At 42.5% G+C, this 27,437-nt stretch overlaps 1 protein-coding gene across 1 annotated transcript in view; it reads right to left on the bottom strand.

Annotated features, from left to right (window-relative positions):
• The window catches only part of LOC117518136 (inactive N-acetylated-alpha-linked acidic dipeptidase-like protein 2), a 656,634-nt gene that overhangs the window by 203,470 nt on the left and 425,727 nt on the right, over positions 1–27,437 (bottom strand). Inside the window, exon 15 of the mRNA XM_034179197.1 lies at positions 20,060–20,141. Coding sequence (XP_034035088.1) covers positions 20,060–20,141 — 82 coding nt within the window. The remainder of the gene's footprint in view (positions 1–20,059; positions 20,142–27,437) is intronic.

The raw sequence follows: 27,437 nt of genomic DNA on the forward strand, positions 1-27,437 counted from the left end.
TGTTCCGGTTGTGTCAGACGCTTTGAGAGCGTTAACTCATTCAACGTGTTCAACGTGGCAAGGGGTTGGAGGTTACGTCACACACTGGGTTTTCCACAACTCAAAAAAAGCTGAGCGATCGCCATCTTGGATTTGTGACGTTACTGCACTGCTGAAGTTTTAATGTTTGGCTAACGTTAGCTTAGCCATTTAGCACAGTTGAGCTGAGTGAGCGCTTTAATTTGTTAATGGTTCAATCTATTTTTATTTTTACAAAATAAAGCTAAAGCTTTTTTTTATATTCTGAGACCATAAAAAGCTCAACTTTAAATAGCTTAGATTTCTGTTGAGTGGTTTTTCTGTTTTTTTTTTTTAACTGTTTAGTGTTTCCTCATATATTGTGTGTGTATATATATATATATATATATATATAGAGAGAGAGAGAGAGAGAGAGAGAGAAGAGACCTTCGTGTGGTTAAATGTCCTGAGGGTCCAGCAAACTAACACCTGTTTCTGTGCTTCTAAATAAAACAAAGGCTCTTTAAACAGCAACTATTTTATTATTTTTTAAAAAAGCTACTTCATTTTATATTTTAACATTAAATGAATGATTCATTAAAAATGTCCATGAAGTCAAAGTTCAGTCAAGAGACATTTGCACAGCCCTGCCACAAATTACTCAATTAAAAAAAAAGAAGAAAAAAATCATCATGAGGTTTATGTCACATAATTTACAATCACACTGCAGTCATTGTTAAATTATCTCCTGTTGCATTTTTTACAGTGTCTCTTTTTTCTGGCTGAAATGCAGATAATCTACCAGACTTAAAAAATGTACACATTAATTTCCATAGTGTTTTATTTGTCTAAAAATAAATGTCCAAGGTTCCTTATATTAAACAAGAAATCATCTCATCTGAAACAGGCACGTTATGGTTTTAATTTACAGATGAAGAGAGGTTTCTAAAGAATCTTTTATTTTATTTTTTTTTTACTATTTTAATTACAAGTGTTCTAGTGTAAGAAACATTTTTTTTTTACAGGAAACAGAAATTAATTTTGAGGTTTAAAAAAAATTGCAAGAATTTTCTTCAGAAAACTGTTGTGTATAAATGAGCAGCTCTGTGACACATTTCTGCCTCTGATCTGTATATAATACAGAATGTTATACAGATCAGTGGTTTCTGCACTGTAGTCTTCCATGTTTTGGCCTGATGTCTCATTTCTATTGGTTAGCACGACGCTACGTCACAGCTCACAGTGGCGAAAGTTGGATTGAGTGGAACTTTGACCGTGGCAGCTTGACGACAAGCGGCAATGCGCGAAGCGTCGCCTTAGCTTGGTTTTTAACGTGATGCTTGGCGTTGCGTCAAAATCGTGAAGCGTCTCATTGAAAATAATGCTTTTTAGACCGATTTAAGATGCTTCTAACACTATCAACACTTCTGGTGTGAAAGGCCCATTACTGTTCCGTAAATTTGCCTGACAATTTCTGCATTGGCCCTAATCGACAGAATCCTCAAATCTCTCACTCTCTAGATGCACACGTGCACTGTTTACTTCATGAACACTAGCACTGCCATGGCCAGTCATGGAAGACCAGATGCTATATATCATGCTTAAAATAAATTAGCTACATACAGAATGCTTTGTCCACTGAGAGCGAGACTGGAGTGTGCGTGTGAGTGTGTGAGAGCGAGAGAGAGAGATGGTTGGTTTCTGTTGCTACCTGCCACCCTGAGCTCCAACCAGTCCAAAACCACACTTGACAAATGAGTGCAGGGACACAAAGCAGAGGTACAGTCCCTGAGCTACAACACTAACAAAGCACATGCACCATTCCACCGAGAGCAGGGTTGTGGGTGTATGGTGGTGTGTCAGCACGAGTGCGACAGAAAGTTAAGGAGAGAGAGAGAGAAAGAAAGAAAGAGGTGGAGAGACTGCCAGCGAATGAGGCAAGATAGCACAAAGTGAAAATTAACTTGGTAATGAAGCTGGCACATGTGAAAGCAAGTGTAAAAGAATAGGAGAAATAATTTGACACATCCTTATGATGCTTCAGTGATTTTTAATCCTATAAAAGTGAAAGTGGAATACTGAAAAGTACACCGTTACCGTAACTCTCCTGCAGGTTTCATCTTTTTATTGTAGCAGGTACAACTGCTGGTAATTTGGACAGGACACATTTCAGAACAGTGTCCGTAAAAGAAAAAACTGCATAGGTCATTTGTGCAATGACAACAATTTGGTTAAGATATTAGAGTCAAACAAACTTGAATTGGGTGACTTTAAAGGAGAGCGACTGTATTGCCCCATACATTTTATGACCAGTTGTCAGCTCAGTTCAGTTCTTGGAGCATATACGCTTGTGCCCTATGTCACTGCTTCCACCACACTACATAAGCACCCAAGATCCTGATGGGCAGCTAACCAGAGAGACAAGAAGTCCATCCTTCCCTCCCAAAAAATAACCAGCTGCCACAACCGGGTGTGATCATGGGCCTATTTCATATGTGCAACCTTCGAAAATCAAATGTGAGTTTTCTCTCATATCGATTCAAGACATCTCATCTCTACCACACTCAGATAAGTGATGTTGGTATTTGAGATTGAGAGACACCTGGGAAGAGTGTGTGCATTTATGATTATGAGCACACAGGTGTTTGGCAATGTAACACAGTGCACTCCAAAAGTATTGGGATGCTTGATATTTCACACATTTTAATTTATTTATGCTATTTCAGATACAAAAAAGTAAATTATGAAAGAATGCAAATAGTAGGATGTAGGAGGATTTTGTTAAAACGAAGACCTGAAAGTTCAGTTACAATTTGCCAGAAGGTACATCTGAGATGCAAGACTAGATTTGATGTTTTGCTCAAAGAAAATCCTGCTGTATAACATGTGATACAAAATGCAAAAAACACTATGCACAATTCCTCCAATTACAAGAACAGAAGCATATAACTTCTGGGTTGTCTAGGTGTCTTGTTGGCTTTCCTCATGCTTCTTCTTCTTGCACAGTCACTCAGTTTTTGAGAACTGTCTACTGCTTACAGATTTACCATAGAGTGCCATATTGTTTGAATTTCTTCAAGTCTAAGACATATTCAGGGACTTGGAAATGTACATGTATCCATCCCCTGACTTGTCTGAAGAAAACTGGCAATAAAAGTGATTATTTACAGGTATTATACCAAAGCGTACCATTACTTATCATCTCGGCTTTTATATTTTTTATTAATTTATGTCAAGTTGCAGAGATTTGTTTTGAGTTTGAGTTCACGGAAGATAATTTTAGACATTTTTATATTGAGAAGCCTGATTAACTTTTTGGATTTGAAGCGGCATAAACAAATTACCATTTGTGAAATGTTAAGGGTCCTTATGACTTCAGTCTTCCTGTGTGGTTGTGAGATCTGGAGCCAGTGATCTCAGATGATTGCCCAATGCCTTTGGTACTACGTCTCACTGAGAGATCAGTGCATACTGTTGTAACTGTGTCAAATAAATGGCTACTCCAGCATTGGTCTCATGTGGCAAACTACTTTGTGACAACATTATAACCATGTGGCAGGCTTGATCCAGTGCATAGGTACCTCAATGCCGAGGACCACAGAACTGGAAATGTCAAAGGGAGAGCGATGTATCACATGGCAGTGACAGATTGATGGCTACTGCCAGGACTTGGCGATGGACTGGCTATCTGCCTAGGTGATTGCCAACCAGGGCTCAGGGTGGACCCATAGTGTTGTGGATGTAGCGACAGACACCAGCACATCCTTCCAGACTTGAGTTAACCCAAAGTGTTAGTCTAAGGTAAAGTGGCTCACGTGTGATCACAACTGACAAAAAGTCATGGCCACACAGAACATACAGTGAGGAAAATAAGTATTTGAACACCCTGCGATTTTGCAAGTTCTGCCACTTAGAAATCATGGAGGGGTCTGAAATTTTCATCTTAGGTGCATGTCCACTGTGAGAGACAGAATCTAAAAAAAAAAAAAAAAAAAAAAAATAATCCGGAAATCACAATGTATGATTTTTTTAATTATTTATTTTATTTGCTGCAAATACTGTAAGTATTTGATCCCCTACCAACCAGCAAGAATTCTGGCTCACACAGACCTGTTAATTTTTCTTTAAGAAGCCCTCTTATTCTGTACTCTTTACCTGTAGTAATTGCACCTGTTTGAACTTGTTACCTGTATAAAAGACACCTGTTTACACACTCAATCAATCACACTCCAACCTGTCCACCATAGCCGAGACCAAAGAGCTGTCTAAGGACACCAGGGACAAAACTGTAGATCTGCACAAGGCTGGGATGGACTACAGGACAACAGGCAAGCAGCTTGGTAGAAGACAACAACTGTTATGATTATTTATTAGAAAGTGGAAGAAACACAAGATGACTGTCAATCTCCCTCGGTCTGGGATTCCATGTAAGATCTCACTTTGTGGAGTAAGGATGATTCTGAGAAAGCTCAGAACTACACAGGAGGACCTGGTCAATGACCTGAAGAGAGCTGGGACCACAGTCACAAAGATTACATTAGTAACACATGATGCTGTCATGGTTTAAAATCCTGCAGGGCAGCAAGGTCCCCCTGCTCAAGCCAGCACATGTCCAGGCCCATTTGAAGTTCACCAGTGACCATCTGGATGATCCAGAGGAGGCATGGGAGAAGGTCATGTGGTCAGGTGAGACCAGAATAGAGCTTTTTGGAATCAACTCTACTTACCATGTTTAGAGGATGAGAACAACCCCAAGAAAACCATCCCAACCGTGAAGCATGGGGGTGGAAACATCATACTCTGGGGGTGCTCTTCTGCAAAGGGGACAGAACGACTGCACCGTATTGAAGGGAGGGTGGATGGGGTCATGTATTGTGAGATTTTGGCAAACAACCTCCTTCCCTCAGTAAAAGCATTGAAGATGGGTCATAGCTGGGTCTTCCAGCATGACAATGACCCCAAACATACAGCCAGGGCAACTAAGGAGGGGCTCTGTAAGAAGCATTTCAAGGTCCTGGAGTGGCCTGGCCAGTCTCCAGACCTGAACTCAATAGAAAATCTTTGGAGGAAGCTGAAACTCCAAACCTGAAAGATTTGGAGAAGATCTGTATAGAGGAGTGGACCAAAGTCCCTGCTGCAGTGTGTGAAAACCTGATGAAAAACTACAGGAAAAGTTTGACCTCTGTAATTGCAAACAAAGGCTACTGTACCAAATATTAACATTGATTTTCACAGGTGTTGAAATACTTATTTGCAGCAGTAGCATACAAATAAATTATATATATATATATAAAATCATACATTGTGATTTCTGGATTTTTTTTTTTTTAGATTATGTCTCTCACAGTGGACATGCACCTAAGATGAAAATTTCAGACCCCTCCATGATTTCTAAGTGGGAGAACTTGCAAAATCGCAGGGTGTTCAAATATTTATTTTCCTCACTGTATATAATGGTATCATTGAATCACAAAGAATGCAAAACATGTAAGGTGTGGTTGTTGCACTCTTTGAGTCTTCATTCTGGCTTAGTTTGGGTGTGTTATTGCACATTAGCTGCTGGCTTTCTCACAGAAAGTTTTTTCTTTTCCTAATTGCTCTTGTTGCACTATAAAAAAAATAGTTGAGAATACTTCAAATTTGCAGGTAACAGTCTGCACTAAGACTTTTATGTTGTGCCGATGATGAAATATATGTTATAGTATATAGTTCATCATTGGCACAATATAAAAGTCTTAGTGCAGACTGTTACCTGCAAATTTGAAGTATTCTCAACTATTTTTTTTTTACAGTGTGGACAGTAGTAATTCCAGTCAATATGATATTATGTATGTGGGAAAAAAAACATTTATTTAAAAATAATACATTCAGCAATACAGACTGTACAAAGCCAGAGGTAAATTAAAATTACCCAAAGTCACATTATCTGCTTTTTGTGCACAAAAAAACTTTGCATTTTATTTTGTTTCACCACTGTAAATCTGACAGAGATGCACATTCTAAATGGCACTGATCCAGGTGAAGACATAAAAATAAATCAAATTAAGATTTTTCTTCATTTCCAAATGCAATAGCTCTGCCAATAGAGTATGTTTATGTAAAAAACAAACAAACAAACAAACAATAACAAAATAAAACAGGTGTAATGATAAGGGTGAAGTAAAATGGTAAAGAATATATTCAGGCATCAATAATACAAGATTTTGAGAAATGTAATAGAACAGCATTTTGTTATTATTCACTTTAATTTCACAATTAAAAAGTACTGGACCTAATCAACCAGATATAAATCAGTATTTCCAGTGGCAGGATAAATGAATAATGAGGTAGACCTCAGGAGTCCAGAGAAACAGGTTGCGCTTAGTAAGTCAGTGCTCCCAGAGTTCCCAAAGCCCATTCCGAGAGATCACACTTTCACATTCTATTGAACGGGAAAGCCTGTCCAAACTTTTGACTGGTGCTGTATACTTGATATCCCAGAGTTCACCACACACCTGCTTGATGTACTACTGATTTTCTGGACATTCTGCAACTCATTAAAATGGCATCTGCTGTTCTGAAAAGTTCCAATATCACAGCTGAACCCCACATATCATGTCATTGAATTGACCATTTAGTTTGAGAGACTTGGGATTCACGTTCAGTACATTTTCAGTAATTCAATATTAAACTTCAATTTTTGTTTTAATTAAATGAGAAAGAGGGAAAACTTTGTAATTGGGTACAATTATCTTCAGCATGCATTTTAAACCAAGGATGGTCACATACCTGCTGCTATAAAAACACAGAAGACATTCATTATTGCTTTAGCCACATCTGAATTGTCAAGTTGGATGCTACTTATGTGCCACAGTGAGCTGGTTAGAAAATGTTTTCTAGCCTCCTTCTGAAACCAGAGTGTGGCCACCACATGACCATTGTGCATACAGATTTCAAGGAGCGGTTTAAGAAAAGCCCAAGGCTGTGATGCTGAAAACACTGACTGAACTATAGCTGATGGAGGCTTAACACTGCCAGCAAATGAACCATCTGCATGAAAAAGGCTTTGATTATGGCATTACTTAGATATACTTCCAACATGGAGATATGTGTACTTTTTATATTTTAATTAATGTCTCCGGTATACACTACACATATATCTCCTTGTATTGTATTATGTAAATGCTGCTGCTTGAGAGCTTGGGGAAAGAATATCATTGTCTACAATGATATTTATGTAAGTGACAGTAAGGAAAAAAACCCTGAACATTGGACTCTGTGCTGTTTGAATATGTCAATATTCCCTCCACAGGTAACAATATATAGTTTGGACAGAAAAATAATCACAAGTTGGTTAGTCTATCATAGCCAGCTTATGTAGACAATAACTCTAAAATAATAAATGTTACCCTCTACAGTGAGTATGACCTAATTAGATGGTCATCACCAAGTTTGGCAGACCAGATCAAGCAAAAGGGAAACTTTGTTTTGTTTATGTAATATCCTATAGACAAGTCTACCATCTGCTCGATGGTTAATGGATGTTGGATGAATGTATTATGGAAAATTTCAAACAATTTCAAATATTGGTGCTTTCTGTCCACTGGTGCCTACATTTATGTGAGTTTTAGGAAATACGTAACCTAGCAATGGCCACTACGAAAGAAAATATGGGACAAGAACAATAAAGTAAACTACTTGTATAATTCACATTCAACAGAATGAAGTACTGGGGATGACATCAAAACTTTGTCAATACTGAAAATTAGTGAGGGCAAATGCGGGTTTCAAAACATTCAAGAACAATAACTTACATTGTTCTTGTATGTTTTAAAACCCCCTTTGGAATGTGTATTCTTCTCAAAATATGAATTTTTACATTAAATGCTACAATTAACAGGCTCTGTATGTGCACCACAATATTGCTTGTATTATAGACAAAATATTTGCTTCATTGAATAATACAATAATAATACAAGCACAATGATACTGTAAGCATAGCATGTTCAAAATGAGTTTAGTCCACCACTATTTTCCAACATCCGGTGTTACCACTGTGTTTCTAACATTCTTTGAGTCTCCGGTCTTGTTAAATATGAATTGTGTGGAATTGTCTGACAATGAACAGCAGCATGCATTCTTACTCAAACTTGTCTGAAAGTGGATCCAAACTTGTCTGAAAGTGGATGCAAACATAACTGTTGACCCACAACATGACATACACACAATATATCATGGATTGTGGTGTGGAAGATATCAATAATGCAAGTTGATAAGTTGTGGACATGTCTTTTCTTTTTATCAGTGCCTCTAGTCCAAAGTTTGTTTGCTGAAATCTAGTGAGGCTGCCAAGCATTTCAACACAAACAAGCTATAAAAGAGGTCACAAAGGTTTTCAGCCTCTTGCTATCGGCTGATCTGAATATTTAACATGGCGAAAAAAGCATCTCTGCCACTTCCTATTTGCCCTTCATCATGACATGTTGTGTCAGTGTACTCTCGGCCTTGTTTTTATGTAACTGTCATTCTGTCCCCGCTCTCTCTCCAACCCTTTTACAGCCTACACAAATAACATCTGGCACTCTACCTGATCTCCAAGGGTGTGATGATCCAGGCCAAACAGTAACACTATTTCTGCTCTGCCGTCGTGACTGCAAACCTCCTTAGACACACATGACTATTTGAGTCAAAGGTTTTACAGTGACAGTAGGGCCTGTCTGTGAATTTAATGGACACCATGGCATTAGGGACTTTGTTTTTGACCCAGAGCAATGTAAGTGTCATTAGTAGCTTCCAAACAAAGGAGGTGCAGTCTTGACGCCAAGAACCCATGTCCTTTAAAGCACAGTTCCACTTGGGCCATTCGCCATGTTGTTCTTAAAATGAGGTAATGGTCAGGTGCAGTCCAAGTAGACTGTCAAAAGTGAAGGCACCATAGACCATAAATCAGCTTGAAAGTTTAGGTTTTTTCTTTACATCTTCCATGCAAGGTTCACAATGCAAGTACACTGTGCATGTGTACATAAGGATGCACATTTACACATACTACAAAACAACTGAATTGAAAACAAATATGAATGAAAGGCATAACATGCACACTGAGATATAAGATACTATATACTGTATCCATTTGAGCTCCACAGACCCACTGACTGGATTGGTTACTTCAGATGACAGGCTCCTTTGAATGGAATATTGATTGCATCTAATGTCACACTGCCCCATTTGCTACGTCTCTAAGAGCATCAAAATGCTAGAGCATCACCCCTCCAGACCCCCAACCCCTACCTGAGTGGGGATCTCACCCTTCACACCCCAGCACTGGTGGACACGGGGTCGGAGGGGAATCTGCTGGATAGCAGATGGGCAAGGGAGGTTGGGCTCCCTCTGGTGGCCTTACCGTCACCTTTGTCGGTACGGGCACTAGATGGCACCCTTCTCCCATTAATCACACACCAGACACAGCCAGTGACATTGGTCGTGTCTGGGAATCACAGGGAGGAGATTGTGTTTTTTGTAACACTGTCTACCTCCCGGGTGACTTTGGGTTATCCTTGGATGTTAAAGCACAATCCCCAGATTGATTGGCCATCTGGGGTTGTGATGCAGTGGAGCGAAACATGCCACCGGGAGTGTTTAGGATCCTCGGTTCCACCCGGTGTAATAGCTAAGGAGGAGGTTCAAGTCCCCCCCAATCTCACGGCGGTGCCAGCTGAGTACCATGATATTGCTGACGTCTTCAGCAAGGATCTGGCGCTCACGCTGCCCCCGCACCGTCTGTACGATTGTGCCATTGAATTGGTACTGGGCGCTGAGTACCAGTCCAGCAGGTTGTACAACCTCTCAGATCCGGAACGCGAATCAATGGAGACCTACATCCGGGACTCCCTAGCTGCCGGGTTGATCCGGAATTCCACATCCCCGATGGGGGCTGGTTTCTTTTTTGTGGGCAAGAAGGATGGCGGACTCTGTCCATGCATTGATTACAGAGGGCTGAACGAGATCACGGTTCGCAACCGATACCCGTTATCTCTGTTAGATTCAGTGTTCACGCCCCTGCATGGAGCCCAAATCTTTACAAAGTTGGATCTCAGGAATGCGTATCACCTGGTTCGGATCCGGAAGGGAGACGAATGGAAGACTGCATTTAACACCCCGTTAGGTCATTTTGAGTACCTGGTCATGCCGTTCGGCCTCACCAATGCACCCGCGACGTTCCAAGATTGGGTTAAAGACGTCTTGCGGGACTTCCTGCATCGGTTCGTCTTCGTATACCTGGACGATATCCTCATCTTCTCCCCGGATCCTGAGACCCATGTTAAGCATGTACGTCAGGTCCTGCAGCGGTTGTTGGAGAACTGGCTGTTTGTGAAGGGCGAGAAGTGTGAGTTCCACCGCACTTCTTTGTCCTTCCTGGGGTTCATTATCTCCTCCAACTCCGTTGCCCCTGATCTGGCCAAGGTTGCGGCGGTGAGAGATTGGCCCCAACCAACAAGCCGTAGGAAACTGCAACAGTTCCTCGGTTTTGCGAATTTCTATTGGAGGTTCATTAAGGGCTACAGTCAGTTTGTTAGCCCCCTGACAGCCCTGACCTCCACTAAAGTCCCTTTCACCTGGTTGGATCGGTGCGAAGCCGAGTTTAAGGAGTTGAAACATCGGTTCTCGACTGCACCTGTTCTGGTGCAGCCTGACCGATCGCCAGTTTATAGTCAAAGTGGATGCCTCTGACTCAGGGATAGGAGCTGTGCTGTCCCAGAGTGGGGAGTCCGATAAGGTTCTCCATCCTTGTGCCTACTACTCCCGCAGGTTGACCCCGGCTGAAAGGAACTATGACATCGGCAATCGGGAACTTCTGGCGGTGAAAGAGGCTCTTGAGGAGTGGAGACACCTTCTGGAGGGAGCCACGGTCCCCTTCACGGTTTTCACGGACCATCGGAACCTGGAATACATCTGGACCGCTAAGCGTCTGAACCCCAGGCAAGCCCGTTGGTCACTGTTCTTCGGTCGGTTTGACTTCCAGATCATGTATTGCCCCGGGACCAAAAAGCAACGGTCCGATGCACTGTCCCGGGTGCATGAAGAGGAAGTCAAGCCAGAGCTGTCAGATCCACCGGACACCATAATCGCCGAGTCCACTGTCGTCGCAACCCTCACCTGGGACATGGAGAAGACTGTCCGGGAGGCCCTGACACGACACCCGGACCCCGGAGATGGACCTAAGAACAGACTATATGTCCCACCAGAAGCCAGGGCTGCAGTCTTGGACTTCTGTCACAGTTCCAAGCTCTCCTGCCACCCAGGGGTGCGAAGAACCGTGGCAGTTGTCCGGCAGTGCTTCTGGTGGGCGTCACTGGAAACTGATGTCTGGGAGTACATCCAGGCCTGCACCACCTGCGCCAGGGGCAAGGCTGAACATAGGAAGGCGCAAGGACTCCTCCAGCCGCTGCCAGTGCCTCATCACCCCTGGTCCCACGTAGGCCTGCGTCCCAGGGAATGACAACCATCCTGACAATAGTGGACCGGTTCTCCAAGGCGGCCCACTTTGTGGCCCTCCCGAAGCTCCCGACAGCCCAGGAGACTGCAGACCTCCTGGTCCACCACGTCGTGCATCTGCATGGTATCCCCACGAACATAGTCTCGGATCGTGGTCCCAAGTTCTCCTCGCAAGTCTGGAGGAGTTTCTGTAGGGAACTGGGGGCCACCATGAGCCTCTCATCCGGGTACCACCCACAGACTAATGGACAGGCAGAGCAGGCAAATCAAGATCTGGAGCAGGCCCTGCGGTGTGTAACTGCCGCGCACCCGACGGCTTGGAGTCAACATCTGGCCTGGATAGAGTTCGCCCATAACAGTCAGATCTCATTGGCGACTGGCCTCTCCCCCTTTGAGGCATGTTTGGGGTGTCAGCCCCCGTTGTTCCCAGCCATAGAGGGAGAGGTCGAGGTCCCCTCGGTCCAGGCCCACCTCAGAAGGTGCCGTCGGGTGTGGCGCATGGCCCGCTCTGCCCTTCTGAAAGCCCGGTCGAGGGCTAAGGACCATGCAGACCGCCGGCGTACCCCGGCTCCTGCATACCAGCCCGGGCAGGAGGTATGGCTGTCGACTAAGGACATCCCTCTGCAGGTCGAATCACAAAAGTTGAAGGATATATACATCGGACCATTCACGATTACCAAAGTCCTCAGTCCAGCCACAGTGAAGCTGAGGCTGCCAGCTTCACTGCAGATACATACAGTCTTCCACGTGTCTCGGATTAAGCCTTGTCACAACTCCACCCTCTGCGCTCCAGGACCAGCGCCGCCTCCTGCCCGAATCATCGATGGAGAGCCTGCGTGGACCATCCGCAGGCTCCTGGACGTTCGTCGATGGGGCCGGGGATTCCAATATCTGGTGGACTGCGAGGGGTACGGACCAGAGGAACGCTCCTGGGTTAAGCGGAGTTTCATCCTGGACCCGGCCCTCCTGGCCGATTTCTACCGACGACATCCCGACAAGCCTGGTTGGGCACCAGGAGGCGCCTGTTGAGGGGGGGGGTCCTCTTGTGTGGGCCGTCTGAAGAGGAGGTACTGCTGGCCCAACGCCAGAGGGCGCCCTGCCTGAAGGCAGGCTTCAGGCACCAGAGGGCGCAGCCACCGCCAGGAACTCGAGTTGACAGCTGTCACTTATCACCTCATCACACCTCACCCATAAATGCCTGGAGAAGACACCACATCTTTGCCGAGAAATCGTCAAACCTTTCAGGTAGACACTCAGCCGTTGTGTAATTCAGCTAAGCTAAGTTGTGACGTATTTTGCTTCTGAGCTGGTAGCTGGTGAACTGTACTTTTGAGTTTTGCAGCTTTCCACTGTCTGCCGAGTTGGAGGGAGTTGGTAAGAGTTGGCGTTCCTGCTCTTCACTCTTACACTCATTGAGTGGAGGCTGCACGTAAGACTCAAGGAAGTAGTGAGATCAGGAGGTGGTGTTTTCTCCAAAAGGATTACCTGCTGACTGTTTTACTGGGTGTGTGCACACACACCCAATCTTGACTGTTTCTGTTTCCTGCCAGCAGTACCCGATCTGACAGCTGGAGACGGTGGCCACCTGGGGACTCAGGACTTGGCGGCTCCGGGGTGTTCCGGATCCGTTGGCGGTGGAAATCGTGTGGGTCCCGACTCTTCTCTGGACGGGCGTCTCCTATCCTCGAGCCTGCCCACACGACACCAACTTCATAATTGACTGTAGTATTGAATTGTATCTGTATTGTTACTTCGTATTTCCATTGACCTTTCATTTATGCCCTCTGTTGTGGGTCCGTGTCATCACACTTTTCACAACAAGAGGATTGCCTTGCGTCAGTGAAAAGCGGGATATCCAGCAATTTCTTACGTTTAAACTCAAGACAGACAAGACAGAAAGGAATACAGAAAGGAAAACAGCCAGCCTTGAAGATAACGACTGAAAAAACAAAAACAACAGAATGAGTGCAAAGATTTAAACAACCAAGAATACTCTAAGATCAGCATCAAGAAGACCATTTCTGCCATCAACAAAACCAGCAACTACTAACTGCCCAGCATCCATGAAGAACAACCAAGAGCATACAACAACATAGTAAACAATCTTGAGAATTTCCCCGAATGGCTCACACCAGGTATTACCTACCTACTGCCCAAGACTGAAGAAACACAAAAGCAATGAACTAAACTCCCAACCATGTACAAGATCTGCTTACCAAGAACAGCAGGAGAATGAGGCCTTGTCCTAATTGACCTTAAAATTTAGCCTAATTGACCTTGAAAACTACCTCCATAGGCTCAGACACATACTTGACAACAGCAAATGATCCACTCCTCCAATAAGTCAAGTATCATGGAGAGAAAGAAACTGTACTCCATCAATAAGGAAACAAACAAACAAAAAACAAACAAACAAACAAACAAACAAAAACAAACAAACAAACAAACAAACAAACAAACAAACAACAACAACAACAAACAAACAAACAAACAGGAATTGTGTTTCCCAGAACTACAAGAAGGCTATAACTAACTATGCCCATAGAATCTAGCAGGAGGCAAAACACTAAGATCAGCAGTAATTACAGCAAAACTGGGAAGACAAGGTAATGTGTAGCAAATACCCAAGAACAACAAAGAGGCAGAAGTTGACCATCTAAAGACAAACCAGTAGATTAAGAGGAATGGACAAAAAGTAGAAAAAGACAGATGACATAATCATTGCTGCACAAGACCTCATCACCAGATCTTACCATCACCACATCAAGGATGGAACTGATTCACAGTGTAGAAGTTGTCGAAAGAACAAAGAGACAATTGACCACAAAATCCCAGGCTTCCCTGAACTGGCAAAGACAGAATACATCCACCACCATAACCCAGCAGCAGTATGTCTGCACTGGAAAATCTGCAGAGAATAGAAAATCAAATCGAATGAAATCAAATCAATTTTATTTATATAGCGCCAAATCACAACAAACAGTTGCCCCAAGGCGCTTTATATTGCAAGGCAAAGCCATACAATAATTACGGAAAAACCCCAACGGTCAAAACGACACCCTGTGAGCAAGCACTTGGCGACAGTGGGAAGGAAAAACTCCCTTTTAACAGGAAGAAACCTCCAGCAGAACCAGGCTCAGGGAGGGGCAGTCTTCTGCTGGGACTGGTTGGGGCTGAGGGAGAGAATCAGGAAAAAAGACATGCTGTGGAGGGGAGCAGAGATCAATCACTAATGATTAAATGCAGAGTGGTGCATACAGAGCAAAAAGAGAAAGAAACACACAGTGCATCATGGGAACCCAACAGCAGTCTAAGTCTATAGCAGCATAACTAAGGGATGGTTCAGGGTCACCTGATCCAGCCCTAACTATAAGCTTTAGCAAAAAGGAAAGTTTTAAGCCTAATCTTAAAAGTAGAGAGGGTGTCTGTCTCCCTGATCCGAATTGGGAGCTGGTTCCAGAGGAGAGGAGCCTGAAAGCTGAAGGCTCTGCCTCCCATTCTACTCTTAAAAACCCTAGGAACTACAAGTAAGCCTGCAGTCTGAGAGCGAAGCGCTCTATTGGGGTGATATGGTACTATGAGGTCCCTAAGATAAGATGGGACCTGATTATTCAAAACCTTATAAGTAAGAAGAAGAATTTTAAATTCCATTCTAGAATTAACAGGAAGCCAATGAAGAGAAGCCAATATGGGTGAGATATGCTCTCTCCTTCTAGTCCCTGTCAGTACTCTAGCTGCAGCATTTTGAATTAACTGAAGGCTTTTCAGGGAACTTTTAGGACAACCTGATAATAATGAATTACAGTAGTCCAGCCTAGAGGAAATAAATGCATGAATTAGTTTTTCAGCATCACTCTGAGACAAGACCTTTCTAATTTTAGAGATATTGCGCAAATGCAAAAAAGCAGTCCTACATATTTGTTTAATATGCGCATTGAATGACATATCCTGATCAAAAATGACTCCAAGATTTCTCACAGTATTACTAGAGGTCAGGGTAATGCCATCCAGAGTAGGGATCTGGTTAGACACCATGTTTCTAAGATTTGTGGGGCCAAGTACAATAACTTCAGTTTTATCTGAGTTTAAAAGCAGGAAATTAGAGGTCATCCATGTCTTTATGTCTGTAAGACAATCCTGCAGTTTAGCTAATTGGTGTGTGTCTTCTGGCTTCATGGATAGATAAAGCTGGGTATCATCTGCGTAACAATGAAAATTTAAGCAATGCTGTCTAATAATACTGCCTAAGGGAAGCATGTATAAAGTGAATAAAATTGGTCCTAGCACAGAACCTTGTGGAACTCCATAATTAACCTTAGTCTGTGAAGAAGATTCCCCATTTACATGAACAAATTGTAATCTATTAGATAAATATGATTCAAACCACTGCAGCACAGTGCCTTTAATACCTATAGCATGCTCTAATCTCTGTAATAAAATTTTATGGTCAACAGTATCAAAAGCAGCACTAAGGTCTAACAGAACAACTACAGAGATGAGTCCACTGTCTGAGGCCATAAGAAGATCATTTGTAACCTTCACTAATGCTGTTTCTGTACTATGATGAATTCTAAACCCTGACTGAAAGTCTTCAAATAGACCATTCCTCTGCAGATGATCAGTTAGCTGTTTTACAACTACCCTTTCAAGAATTTTTGAGAGAAAAGGAAGGTTGGAGATTGGCCTATAGTTAGCTAAGATAGCTGGGTCAAGTGATGGCTTTTTAAGTAATGGTTTAATTACTGCCACCTTAAAAGCCTGTGGTACATAGCCAACTAATAAAGATAGATTGATCATATTTAAGCCCGAAGCATTAATTAATGGTAGGGCTTCCTTGAGCAGCCTGGTAGGAATGGGGTCTAATAGACATGTTGATGGTTTGGAGGAAGTAACTAATGAAAATAACTCAGACAGAACAATCAAACAGTCTAACCAAATACCGGCATCACTGAAAGCAGCCAAAGAGAACGATATGTCTTTGGAATGGTTATGAGTAATTTTTTCTCTAATAGTTAAAATTTTATTAGCAAAGAAAGTCATGAAGTCATTACTAGTTAAAGTTAAAGGTCCTAGCTTTACGGAGGGCTTTTTTATAGAGCAACAGAAGTGAAGATCTTCTAAATTAGTGAGACGCCATTTGCTCTCCAACTTACGGGTTATCTGCTTTAAGCTGCGAGTTTGTGAGTTATACCACGGAGTCAGGCACTTCTGATTTAAGGTTCTCTTTTTCAGAGGAGCTACAGCATCCAAAGTTGTCCTCAAAGAGGATATAAAACTAGTCTCACTCACAGAGTTTAGGTAGCTACTCTGCCCTGTGTTGGTATATGGCATTGGAGAACATAGAGAAGGAATCATATCCTTAAACCTAGTTACAGCGCTTTCTGAAAGACTTCTACTGTAATGAAACTTATTCCCCACTGCTGGGTAGTCCATCAGAGTAAATGTAAATGTTATTAAGAAATGATCAGACAGAAGGGAGTTTTCAGGGAATACTGTTAAGTCTTCAATTTCCATACCATAAGTCAGAACAAGATCTAAGGTATGATTAAAGTGGTGGGTGGACTCATTTACATTTTGAGCAAAGCCAATCAAGTCTAACAATAGATTAAATGCAGTGTTGAGGCTGTCATTCTCAGCATCTGTGTGGATGTTAAAATCGCCCATTATCTTATCTGAGCTAAGCACTAAGTCAGACAAAAGGTCTGAAAATTCACAGAGAAACTCACAGTAATGACCAGGAGGATGATAGATATAAATAAAAATAAATACAAATAAAAAATAGATACAAATAAAACTGTTTTTGGGGACTTCCAATTTGGATGGACAAGACTAAGAGTCAACCTTTCAAATGAATTAAAGCTCTGTCTGGGTTTTTGATTAATTAATAAGCTGGAGTGGAAGATTGCTGCTAATCCTACGCCTCGGCCCGTGCTACGAGCGTTCTGACAGTTAGTGTGACTCGGAGGTGTTGACTCATTTAAACTAACATATTCATTCTGCTGTAACCAGGTTTCTGTAAGGCAGAATAAATCAATATGTTGATCAATTATTATATCATTTACTAACAGGGACTTAGAAGAGAGAGATCTAATGTTTAATAGACCACATTTAACTGTTTTAGTCTGTGGTGGAGTTGAAGGTGCTATATTATTTTTTGTTTTTGAATTTTTATGCTTAAATAGATTTTTGCTGGTTATTGGTGGTCTGGGAGCAGGCACCGTCTCTACGGGGATGGGGTAATGAGGGGATGGCAGGGGGAGAGAAGCTGCAGAGAGGTGTGTAAGACTACAACTCTGCTTCCTGGTCCCAACCCTGGATAGTCACGGTTTGGAGGATTTAAGAAAATTGGCCAGATTTCCAGAAATGAGAGCTGCTCCATCCAAAGTGGGATGGATGCCGTCTCTCCTAACAAGACCAGGTTTTCCCCAGAAGCTTTGCCAATTATCTATGAAGCCCACCTCATTTTTGGACACCACTCAGACAGCCAGCAATTCAGGGAGAACATGCGGCTAAACATGTCACTCCCGGTCCGACTGGGGAGGGGCCCAGAGAAAACTACAGAGTCCGACATTGTTTTTGCAAAGTTACACACCGATTCAATGTTAATTTTAGTGACCTCCGATTGGCGTAACCGGGTGTCATTACTGCCGACGTGAATTACAATCTACCAAATTTACGCTTAGCCTTAGCCAGCAGTTTCAAATTTCCTTCAATGTCGCCTGCTCTGGCCCCCGGAAGACAACTGACTATGGTTGCTGGTGTCGCTAACTTCACATTTCTCAAAACAGAGTCACCAATAACCAGAGTTTGTTCCTCGGCGGGTGTGTCGCCGAGTGGAGAAAAACAGTTCGAAATGTGAACGGGTTGGCGGTGTACATGGGGCTTCTGTTTAGAACTACGCTTCCTCCTCACAGTCACCCAGTCGGCCTGCTTTCCCGGCTGCTCGGGATCTGCCGGAGGGGAACTAACGGCGGCTAAGCAGAAAGTTTGACCACATTACACACATTTTGGCATCCCTTCACTGGCTTCCTGTCCCAGTGAGATCAGATTTTAAGGTTCTGCTACTAGTCTATAAAACTGTTCATAGACTGGCACCTCCCTACCTAGCTGACGTAATTAAACCTTACGTACCGGCCCTGGCTTTACGTTCTCAGGGAGCAGGACTATTTTGTGTCCCTAGGGTGAATAACAAGTCTGTGGGTCATAGAGCTTTCTCTTATCGTGCCCCTGTTCTGTGGAATGATCTCCCCGCGTCAATAAAAGTCAGATTCTGAGGAGCCTTTCAAGTCCAGACTTGAGATGCACTTATTTTCCTTTTCGCATGGCTAGCATACTGGTATTGTATAGTTCTGCGCTTTTTATTGTTTTAATTCATTTTATTAGGAAATGGCGTGTGCTGCAGACTCAACTTTACCTAAATTCTCGGTCTTTTAGTGAAGCTTAGGGCTAGTGGACAGCGATCACCTTAGTATCCTGTTTTTCTTGTTGTTTAATGCTGGCAAATTATACTGTATTTCTTGTCTTTCTGATGCCTGAATCTATTTTTTCTCTCTGTTTAAGATGCAGCTCTATCCAGAGATGGGTGTGGTATTTGTGCTGAAAACCCTCCTGTCCTGTACACCAACAGCATTTCTTGTATATTTGTTTTCTGAATTGTTCTGTAATTTGTGTCTGTAGCATGGCCCAAGCAGAGGGTCACCCCTTTGAGTCTGGTCTGCTTGAGGTTTCTTCCTCGGAGGGGGGGTTTTTTCCTTACCACTGCTGCTCTGGGGTAGTAAGGTTGACCTTACTTGTGTGAAGCACCTTGAGGCAACTCTGTTGTGATTTGGCGCTATATAAATTAAAATAATTTGAAAAAATTGAAATTGAAAATTGAAACAAGGTCGTGGAACATGAAAAAGCATCTATATTCAGACATGCCCATCCAGACAAATCAAGGCCAACAAACTAGCCATTGTTAGCAAGAACAAGCAAAACAAGAAATGTGTGTTGATTGAAACTGCAATACCATCTCAAAGAAACTCCTGTGTAAAAACAACTGGAAAGCTCCCAAAATACAAAGACCTAGAAATTGAAATCAGCAAAATGTGGGGAATGAAGACTGAAACACCAGTTGTCATCGATGCTCTCAGACCAGTACAGAAAGGTATAGAGTAATTCACAGACAGGATCACTGGGAAAATCAACATCCAAGAAGATTCCCTTTCTTGGAACAGATCATATACTATGGAGAGTCCTATCAATTAGATACCATCTTCCCTATCATGCCTCAGAACCATAGTATGGACCCAACTCTATAGGATGAATCACAAGTACAGAAGAGAAAATTCAGTAACAACAACAACAACAACAATAATAATAATAATAGTATTTTGGTGATGTTAACTTGTGTTCCTTTGATTTAGATTTTCTGAACTGATTTATATGTATATATATAAAAATCTGTAATATAAGTTGTAAAAAAACAAATATTCAGCAACACAAAGTAACATTAAATTTTCTGTCTGAAAGGAACAGAAAATGAAATGCTACATTGCAGTTGGTGGAGAAAAAGCTCATCATGTTGGTGGAAGATTGTGATAATTGTTACCTTGGCAATGGTCTCATGGAACTTGAAGAGTGGGTCCATAGCCTGTGGTGACTCTGCCAAGAATTGGGCCTCCGATAGGTAACTGTTGGTCTGAGGTGAAAGAGATAATGAAACAAACGTGTCACACACTGAACCACAAGAGCATCTTTTATTCTTTTCTCCTCAGTGATTCAAAGAGAACAGAGAGCTGCCATAAAGTTGATGGGGAGCAACAGTAATGGTCTAAGGTTAACGTGCTGCCAGAATGTTTGGGCTGCTGTCAAATCCACATACACAGAGACTCTCAAATGCACAGAGCCACAGAGACTGACATTAAGTCATTGAACAATTACAGGTGTGCACGGGTATATACACATCACTATACACATCACACACACACACACACAATGACCCCAACATAAAGTTTACACTTGACACTTGATGGCTCTTTAACTGAACCACTTCTTCATGGCATGGAATATGTATTGTAGTGGACAATGAACACATACATTACACATGCTATCCTAGAAATGTCTGTGTGTGTGTTTATGTGTGTGTGTATATATATATATATATATACACTCAACAAAAATATAAACGCAACACTTTTGGTTTTGCTCCCATTTTGTATGAGATGAACTCAAAGATCTAAAACTTTTTCCACATACACAATATCACCATTTCCCTCAAATATTGTTCACAAACCAGTCTAAATCTGTGATAGTGAGCACTTCTCCTTTGCTGAGATAATCCATCCCACCTCACACGTGTGCCATATCAAGATGCTGATTAGACACCATGATTAGTGCACAGGTGTGCCTTAGACTGTCCACAATAAAAGGCCACTCTGAAAGGTGCAGTTTTATCACACAGCACAATGCCACAGATGTTGCAAGATTTGAGGGAGTGTGCAATTGGCATGCTGACAGCAGGAATGTCAACCAGAGCTGTTGCTCGTGTATTGAATGTTCATTTCTCTACCATAAGCCATCTCCAAAGGCGTTTCAGAGAATTTGGCAGTACATCCAACCAGCCTCACAACCGCAGACCACGTGTAACCACACCAGCCCAGGACCTCCACATCCAGCATGTTCACCTCCAAGATCGTCTGAGACCAACCACTCGGACAGCTGCTGAAACAATCAGTTTGCATAACCAAAGAATTTCTGCACAAACTGTCAGAAACCGTCTCAGGGAAGCTCATCTGCATGCTTGTCGTCCTCATCGGGGTCTCGACCTGACTCCAGTTCGTCGTCGTAACCGACTTGAGTGGGCAAATGGTCACATTCGCTGGCGTTTGGCACGTTGGAGAGGTGTTCTCTTCACGGATGAATCCCGGTTCACACTGTTCAGGGCAGATGGCAGACAGTGTGTGTGGCGTTGTGTGGGTTGAGTGGTTTTCTGATGTCAATGTTGTGGATTCGAGTCGCCCATGGTGGCGGTGGGGTTATGGTATGGGCAGGCGTCTGTAATGGACAAAGAACACAAGTGCATTTTATTGATGGCATTTTGAATGCACAGAGATACCGTGACAAGATCCTGAGGCCCATTGTTGTGCCATACATCCAAGAACATCACCTCATGTTGCAGCAGGATAATGCACGGCCCCATGTTGCAAGGATCTATACACAATTCTTGGAAGCTGAAAATGTCCCAGTTCTTGCATGGCCAGCATGCTCACCGGACATGTCACCCATTGAGCATGTTTGGGATGCTCTGGACCGGCGTATACGACAGCGTGTACCAGTTCCTGCCAATATCCAGCAACTTCGCACAGCCATTGAAGAGGAGTGGACCAACATTCCACAGGCCACAACTGACAACCTGATCAACTCTATGCGAAGGAGATGTGTTGCACTGCATGAGGCAAATAGTGGTCACACCAGATACTGACTGGTATCCCCCCAATAAAACAAAACTGCACCTTTCAGAGTGGCCTTTTATTGTGGACAGTCTAAGGCACACCTGTGCACTAATCATGGTGTCTAATCAGCATCTTGATATGGCACACCTGTGAGGTGGGATGGATTATCTCAGCAAAGGTGAAGTGCTCACTATCACAGATTTAGACTGGTTTGTGAACAATATTTGAGGGAAATGATGATATTGTGTATGTGGAAAAAGTTTTAGATCTTTGAGTTCATCTCATACAAAATGGGAGCAAAACCAGAAGTGTTGCGTTTATATTTTTGTTGAGTGTATATATATATATATATATATATATATATATATATATATATATATATATATATACACCGCACATATATAATGTGCGGTGTTATGTGTGAAGGGGCCCTTCACACATAACATGACGTTGGGCGAAAGATGCAGAAATTAGAAGAAAATTTGCGAACCAAAAATGAATTGGGGAACTATGAAACATTCCACCTGCTGTCGAGAGGGATGCACGGTTGGACGAGTGTGCATGATACCGCATCAGCAGGCATGGCATGTCCAGCATGCAGTGTTCTGCTGGTGACCGCGTTGCAAATGTGATATGTGTTTTAATTGTTACATGTGGGGAAATCCCACAGTGACACGTTCCTCATGGTAATTTTCTGCATGGCACGATATTCACAAGCATTGCGGCGCCCTGATGCAGCACACTGATGCGGCGCACTGATGCTGCGCTCTGATGCGGCGCGCTGATGTGGCGGTCATCTGAAATGATATGTTTTAATTTATTTCCATCTGAGGACAGCATGGGGGGGAGGGGGGAGGGAATGACGACACACTCCACACCATTTGTGGGGGGGGGTATTCGGCACAGTTACACCCATGTGTGTTGCTTGGCAACACCACAATCATGGAGCACTTAGACACTTTTCACAGACAGCTCATTGCCTGCTATCTACCATCATGTCAGGTATGTGAATATCCCCACCTTTTCTAAGTGCCCGTGAGCGGTGTTAGATGTTCGTGTGTGGCACCTGTAATTTGACCAACACCTGCCAAGAGAGGGGGTCAAATGGGCAAGTGCAGGGCATTTGCTGTCTTTCCGCTGCTTGTTTGTGCGAATGGTTGTGGCGACAGCTGTATGAGGCATCTGAGGCGGCTCCAATTTTTCACGAGTGGCATGCAAATCCTCCTTCTTGCACCAGTCGGCTTCAATCGTGTTATGTGTGAAGGGGCCCTAACAGAAAAATGAGAGTGACTGAGATAATTTTGATTGTGATACGAGGTCTGTTAGAAAAGTATCTGACCTTTTTATTTTTTGCAAAAACCTGATGGATTTGAATCACGTGTGCTTGCATCAGCCAACCTTGAACCTTCATGCACATGCGTGAATTTTTTCCACGCCTGTCAATTGCATCATTTGCTTGCAAGCAGCCTTTGTGTGAGGACGTGTGTTGTGCTCTCGTTAGATTTTCACTGCATGGAAAATGGCGGAACGACTGGAGCAGCGCTACTGCATCAAAGTTTGCCAGAAACTGGGTGACAGCCAGGTGGAAACCATTCGGAAGATTCAGACGGCTTTCGGTGATGATGCTATGGGCATCACACAGATTAAGGAGCGGTACAACCGGTTTAAAGACGTCCGCACAACTGTGGAGACCGAGCCATGCTCCGGTCGGCCATCAACATGCTGAAATGACCAGATCATTTCCAAAGTCAAACGCTGTGGTGATGCGGGACCATCGTGTGACTATCCGAGAAATTGCGGGAAGAGTTGGACATCAGCACTTTTTCGGCACATTCCACTGTGACAGAAGATTTGGCCATGAAAAGAGTGGCAGCGAAAATTCGCGCTGAAGGCTTCGCACGAAGCTGCTGACGGCGGAGCAAAAGGAACTCCGTGTTGAAGTCTCACAGGACATTGCTGGACTCCGAAAAATGATGCCCACCTCTTCCACAACTTCTCGGATAGTCACACGACTGAAAAGCCACCGAAAGCCATCTGAATCTTCCGAATGGTGGAAGAGGTGGACATGTATCAATAAGTATCAATAGTCTTTGTGCTAAATGGATTTTCTTTCATTTACAAATGCTGTTATTTATAGTTATACATCAACCTGTCCAGGGACTACAGGTGGAAATTAGTATTTCTTGCTATAACCTGCACAATGCATCTTTCCTGTTTTTTAGGTCAATGTATTATTGTGCACTGTCCCTGAGAAATAAAATCATACCATACCATACCATGTCACAGCATGTCCTGTGAGACATGCTGCATAATGATCTCCCATATGAAAGAAACTTGATCTTTGTTGACAAAGTTATGAATGTTTGAAAATTCATTCAATGTTAAAGATATGGATTTTTTTTTCAATTTTCCAAGATTTTTCCTGACTTTGACCTTTGACCTTGAATCAGTTCTTGACTATCAGGATATGAATCTTCAATAAAAGTTTAATAATATGTGAAAAAGTGTGGGCTACATGCTGTTCACAATCAAACAGACAGGCAAACAGACAAACAAACAGGGGTGAAAACATAACCTCCTCCAACTTTATTGGGGGAGGTAATTTATGATTTCACTCCTTCCAGGCCAGAAAAAGTAAACTCTAAGTACAAAAATGGAAGCACACTTTCTCCATCAGCTGGCAAGGATGATCATTGTGCCAAAATTACTTTGGTGGATGTTTGTGCTCTCTCAATGATCGTAATTTGTTTTTCTGCTGCCAAAATGCAAGCTGACGAGCTTGGCATTACTTGGAATTTAATGAAAGAAAAATTAAAAGTTTAATGTCAAATGCATCTTAATTGAAGGAGAAACTGATGGAATGTATTTTCTAGAGTGTGGGCACATGTGGGGAATGGAACGTTTAACTTAATAATTCACATATTTATGTATTCCAAGAAGACACAAGCAGAAGTTTTATGAAGGCTTTTTATGTGCTGCTTCTGAATAAATATGTGAATTATTGAGTGCAACATCTGCCTGAAAATATGCCCTTGCCGTGGATGTCAAACTGAATATGTGCAGCACTCCCCAAAACGAAAAGCCTCACCGCCTACACTGAGAAGAAAGGGATTAAATATGAACACATGGTTACAACTGTGGTGTGTTCACACAAAGTAATGGCTTCAAGTAGTATCTGAACCAAGGAGCTTTCTCCCACTGTTAGTCCTCACGATCAGGCTGTTTACTGTATTCATTTGACTTAAAGAATGAACTAGAATCACAAGTGTAATGAAACAGTTCCACAATATCCCTGACATAAAAAATATAACGCAATGCTAAAATACTATCAGCCGTATGAGTGTTGTGTTCTTCATAATTTGCATTTGTTTAATTAATTATTAACATTCTATTGTCTTACGTACAATTTCTACATGTTCAAATCAAATCATCATTTGTTCATGTTGTGCAAATCAAGGAATATTTGTAGATCACCCTGCATTTGCAGTTATTAATGAGACAAATCTACATAGGAAGTTAGGCTTGGTTAGCGGCAAGCTATGTCTGAAAATGCCTTGTAACTGACTCCAGAGGAGTTATCAGGTTGCAAAAACAGTGTTCTCAATTTTGGAAGTGTTTATTTCTCGCTAGCTTTTACATAATATATTAGAATGAAGCTGTTAGCAAGTAGCTACACCAGGAAGTGACCTCACCAAGCAAACCTCTGCGAAATGTCTTGTAAATAAATTCAGAGGTGTGACTAGGTTCCAAAGGCAGTGCTTTTGGTTTTAAAAGTGTTTCTTTCTTGCTAGCTTTTACATAATATATGAGAAAAAATGTATATAAACACACAAACAAAGCAGTTTTGAAGAGACAGTGATTGACGTCACGGTGTAGCTCTACTTTGATTGGCTTTCACCTGCGTCACTCAAAAACTAAATGGATCAAATTATAACAGAATGTGACATTTTAAACCTCTTAAAATACATCAAGGTTAGCCACCTTTGAACTTGTTCAAGGTCTGTGTCCCAAGAATGTTCCCTGTGAATTTCAAGAGTCTGACAGCACTGGACTTATGCTGAGCACAGACGGATGGATGGACGGATGAAAAGCCCTGCAATACCCCATGGCCATATTTGATAGCTTCGGGTAAAAATCTAACTGTGAGACATTCTAAGAAGACACACACCTCACTAAGTGTTCCTATAGGCAGTGGTAGCCTTGATGTACCCCAAACCTAGACCTTGGAAATGATAGCAGCTCACAAGGTTTTTTTCAAGCTCCATATAACTTCCTAACACGTGTCAATAAACTAATTAGAAACGCACAGCATATAAAATTTGCTCAATATTAGTGGTGTAACAATTCACTGACATCAACTGGAAATCGGTAGTAAAGTAAAAGATATGATAACATCAGTATGCAGAACCCTAGATTGATCTAAATGTACCATGACGCAGTCGATGGACAAATTTTAACTCTATGAATTGGTTGAGTTAAACTGCTATGCTGCTTCTCCTGCATCTTCAACTCTCATAAAAGCTCAAAGACCACCAAATGACTGTTGTAAGACAGGCACAGAGACAATGTTGCTGGCAAGGTTAAAAAAAAAAGCAACATGTCTGACACTGATAAGTACATGTGTTTCAAATTCATCATTGGTTTCCAATTTGTAATTCTGAAGGGAATCTCAGAATTGCATCTCTTTTTCATTTTGCAGATGATGTGGTTGTGTTAGCTTCATCACATGAGTGTGAGGCGACTGAGATGATCATCAGCACTTCCAAATCTGACACCTTGGTCCTCTGTCAGTAACATGTGGATTCTACTGTCTGGGTCAGGGGAGTTTTTGCCCCAAGTGAAGCAATTCAACTATTTTGAGGTCTTGTTGACAAGTTGAGGTAAGTTGGATGATGATATTGAAAGATGGACTGGGGCTGCAGCTGGGATCCTGGGGAAACTGTGGTGAAGATGTGCCCATGGTGGTGAAGAAAGAGCTGAGCCAGAAAGCAAGGCCCAAGCTCATGTCAATTTTCACTTATTGTCATGAGCTTCAGGTAAGGACCAAAAACAAGGTTTAGGATACAAGTGGTGGAACTGAGGTTCCTCTGTTGGGTATCTGGGTTTATACTCAGAGACAGGGTGAGAAGCCCAAATATCTGGGATGGAGTTGAGGTGCTTTGGACATCTGGTGAGGTTACCCCCGGTCATCTCTCTAGGCAGGTCTTCCAGTGTACATCCAACTGGGAGGAAGTTGCAAAGACGTTGTAGACCATGCTAGATAGATTATATCTCCCAGTTAGCTTGGGAACTCTTCAGGATCCCCAGGAAGAGTTAGAGGACTTGACCAATAATAGGAAAGTGGTGGGATGAGTTGCTTGGTTCTACTGCCACGTATCATGGATAAGAGGCAACAATGAATATTATTTATTGGAATATTCACCTGCTGACGGCCAATGGAAGCGCACGCACATCTATGTGTTTTCCATTATGATTCTATCATGTGGGACTGTGTACATGTTTTGTTTCATGAAGTGCTTGTTTTTTTTTCGTTTG

Source organism: Thalassophryne amazonica, chromosome 10 (genome assembly GCF_902500255.1).
Source record: "Thalassophryne amazonica chromosome 10, fThaAma1.1, whole genome shotgun sequence".
NCBI classification, from domain to species: domain Eukaryota; kingdom Metazoa; phylum Chordata; class Actinopteri; order Batrachoidiformes; family Batrachoididae; genus Thalassophryne; species Thalassophryne amazonica.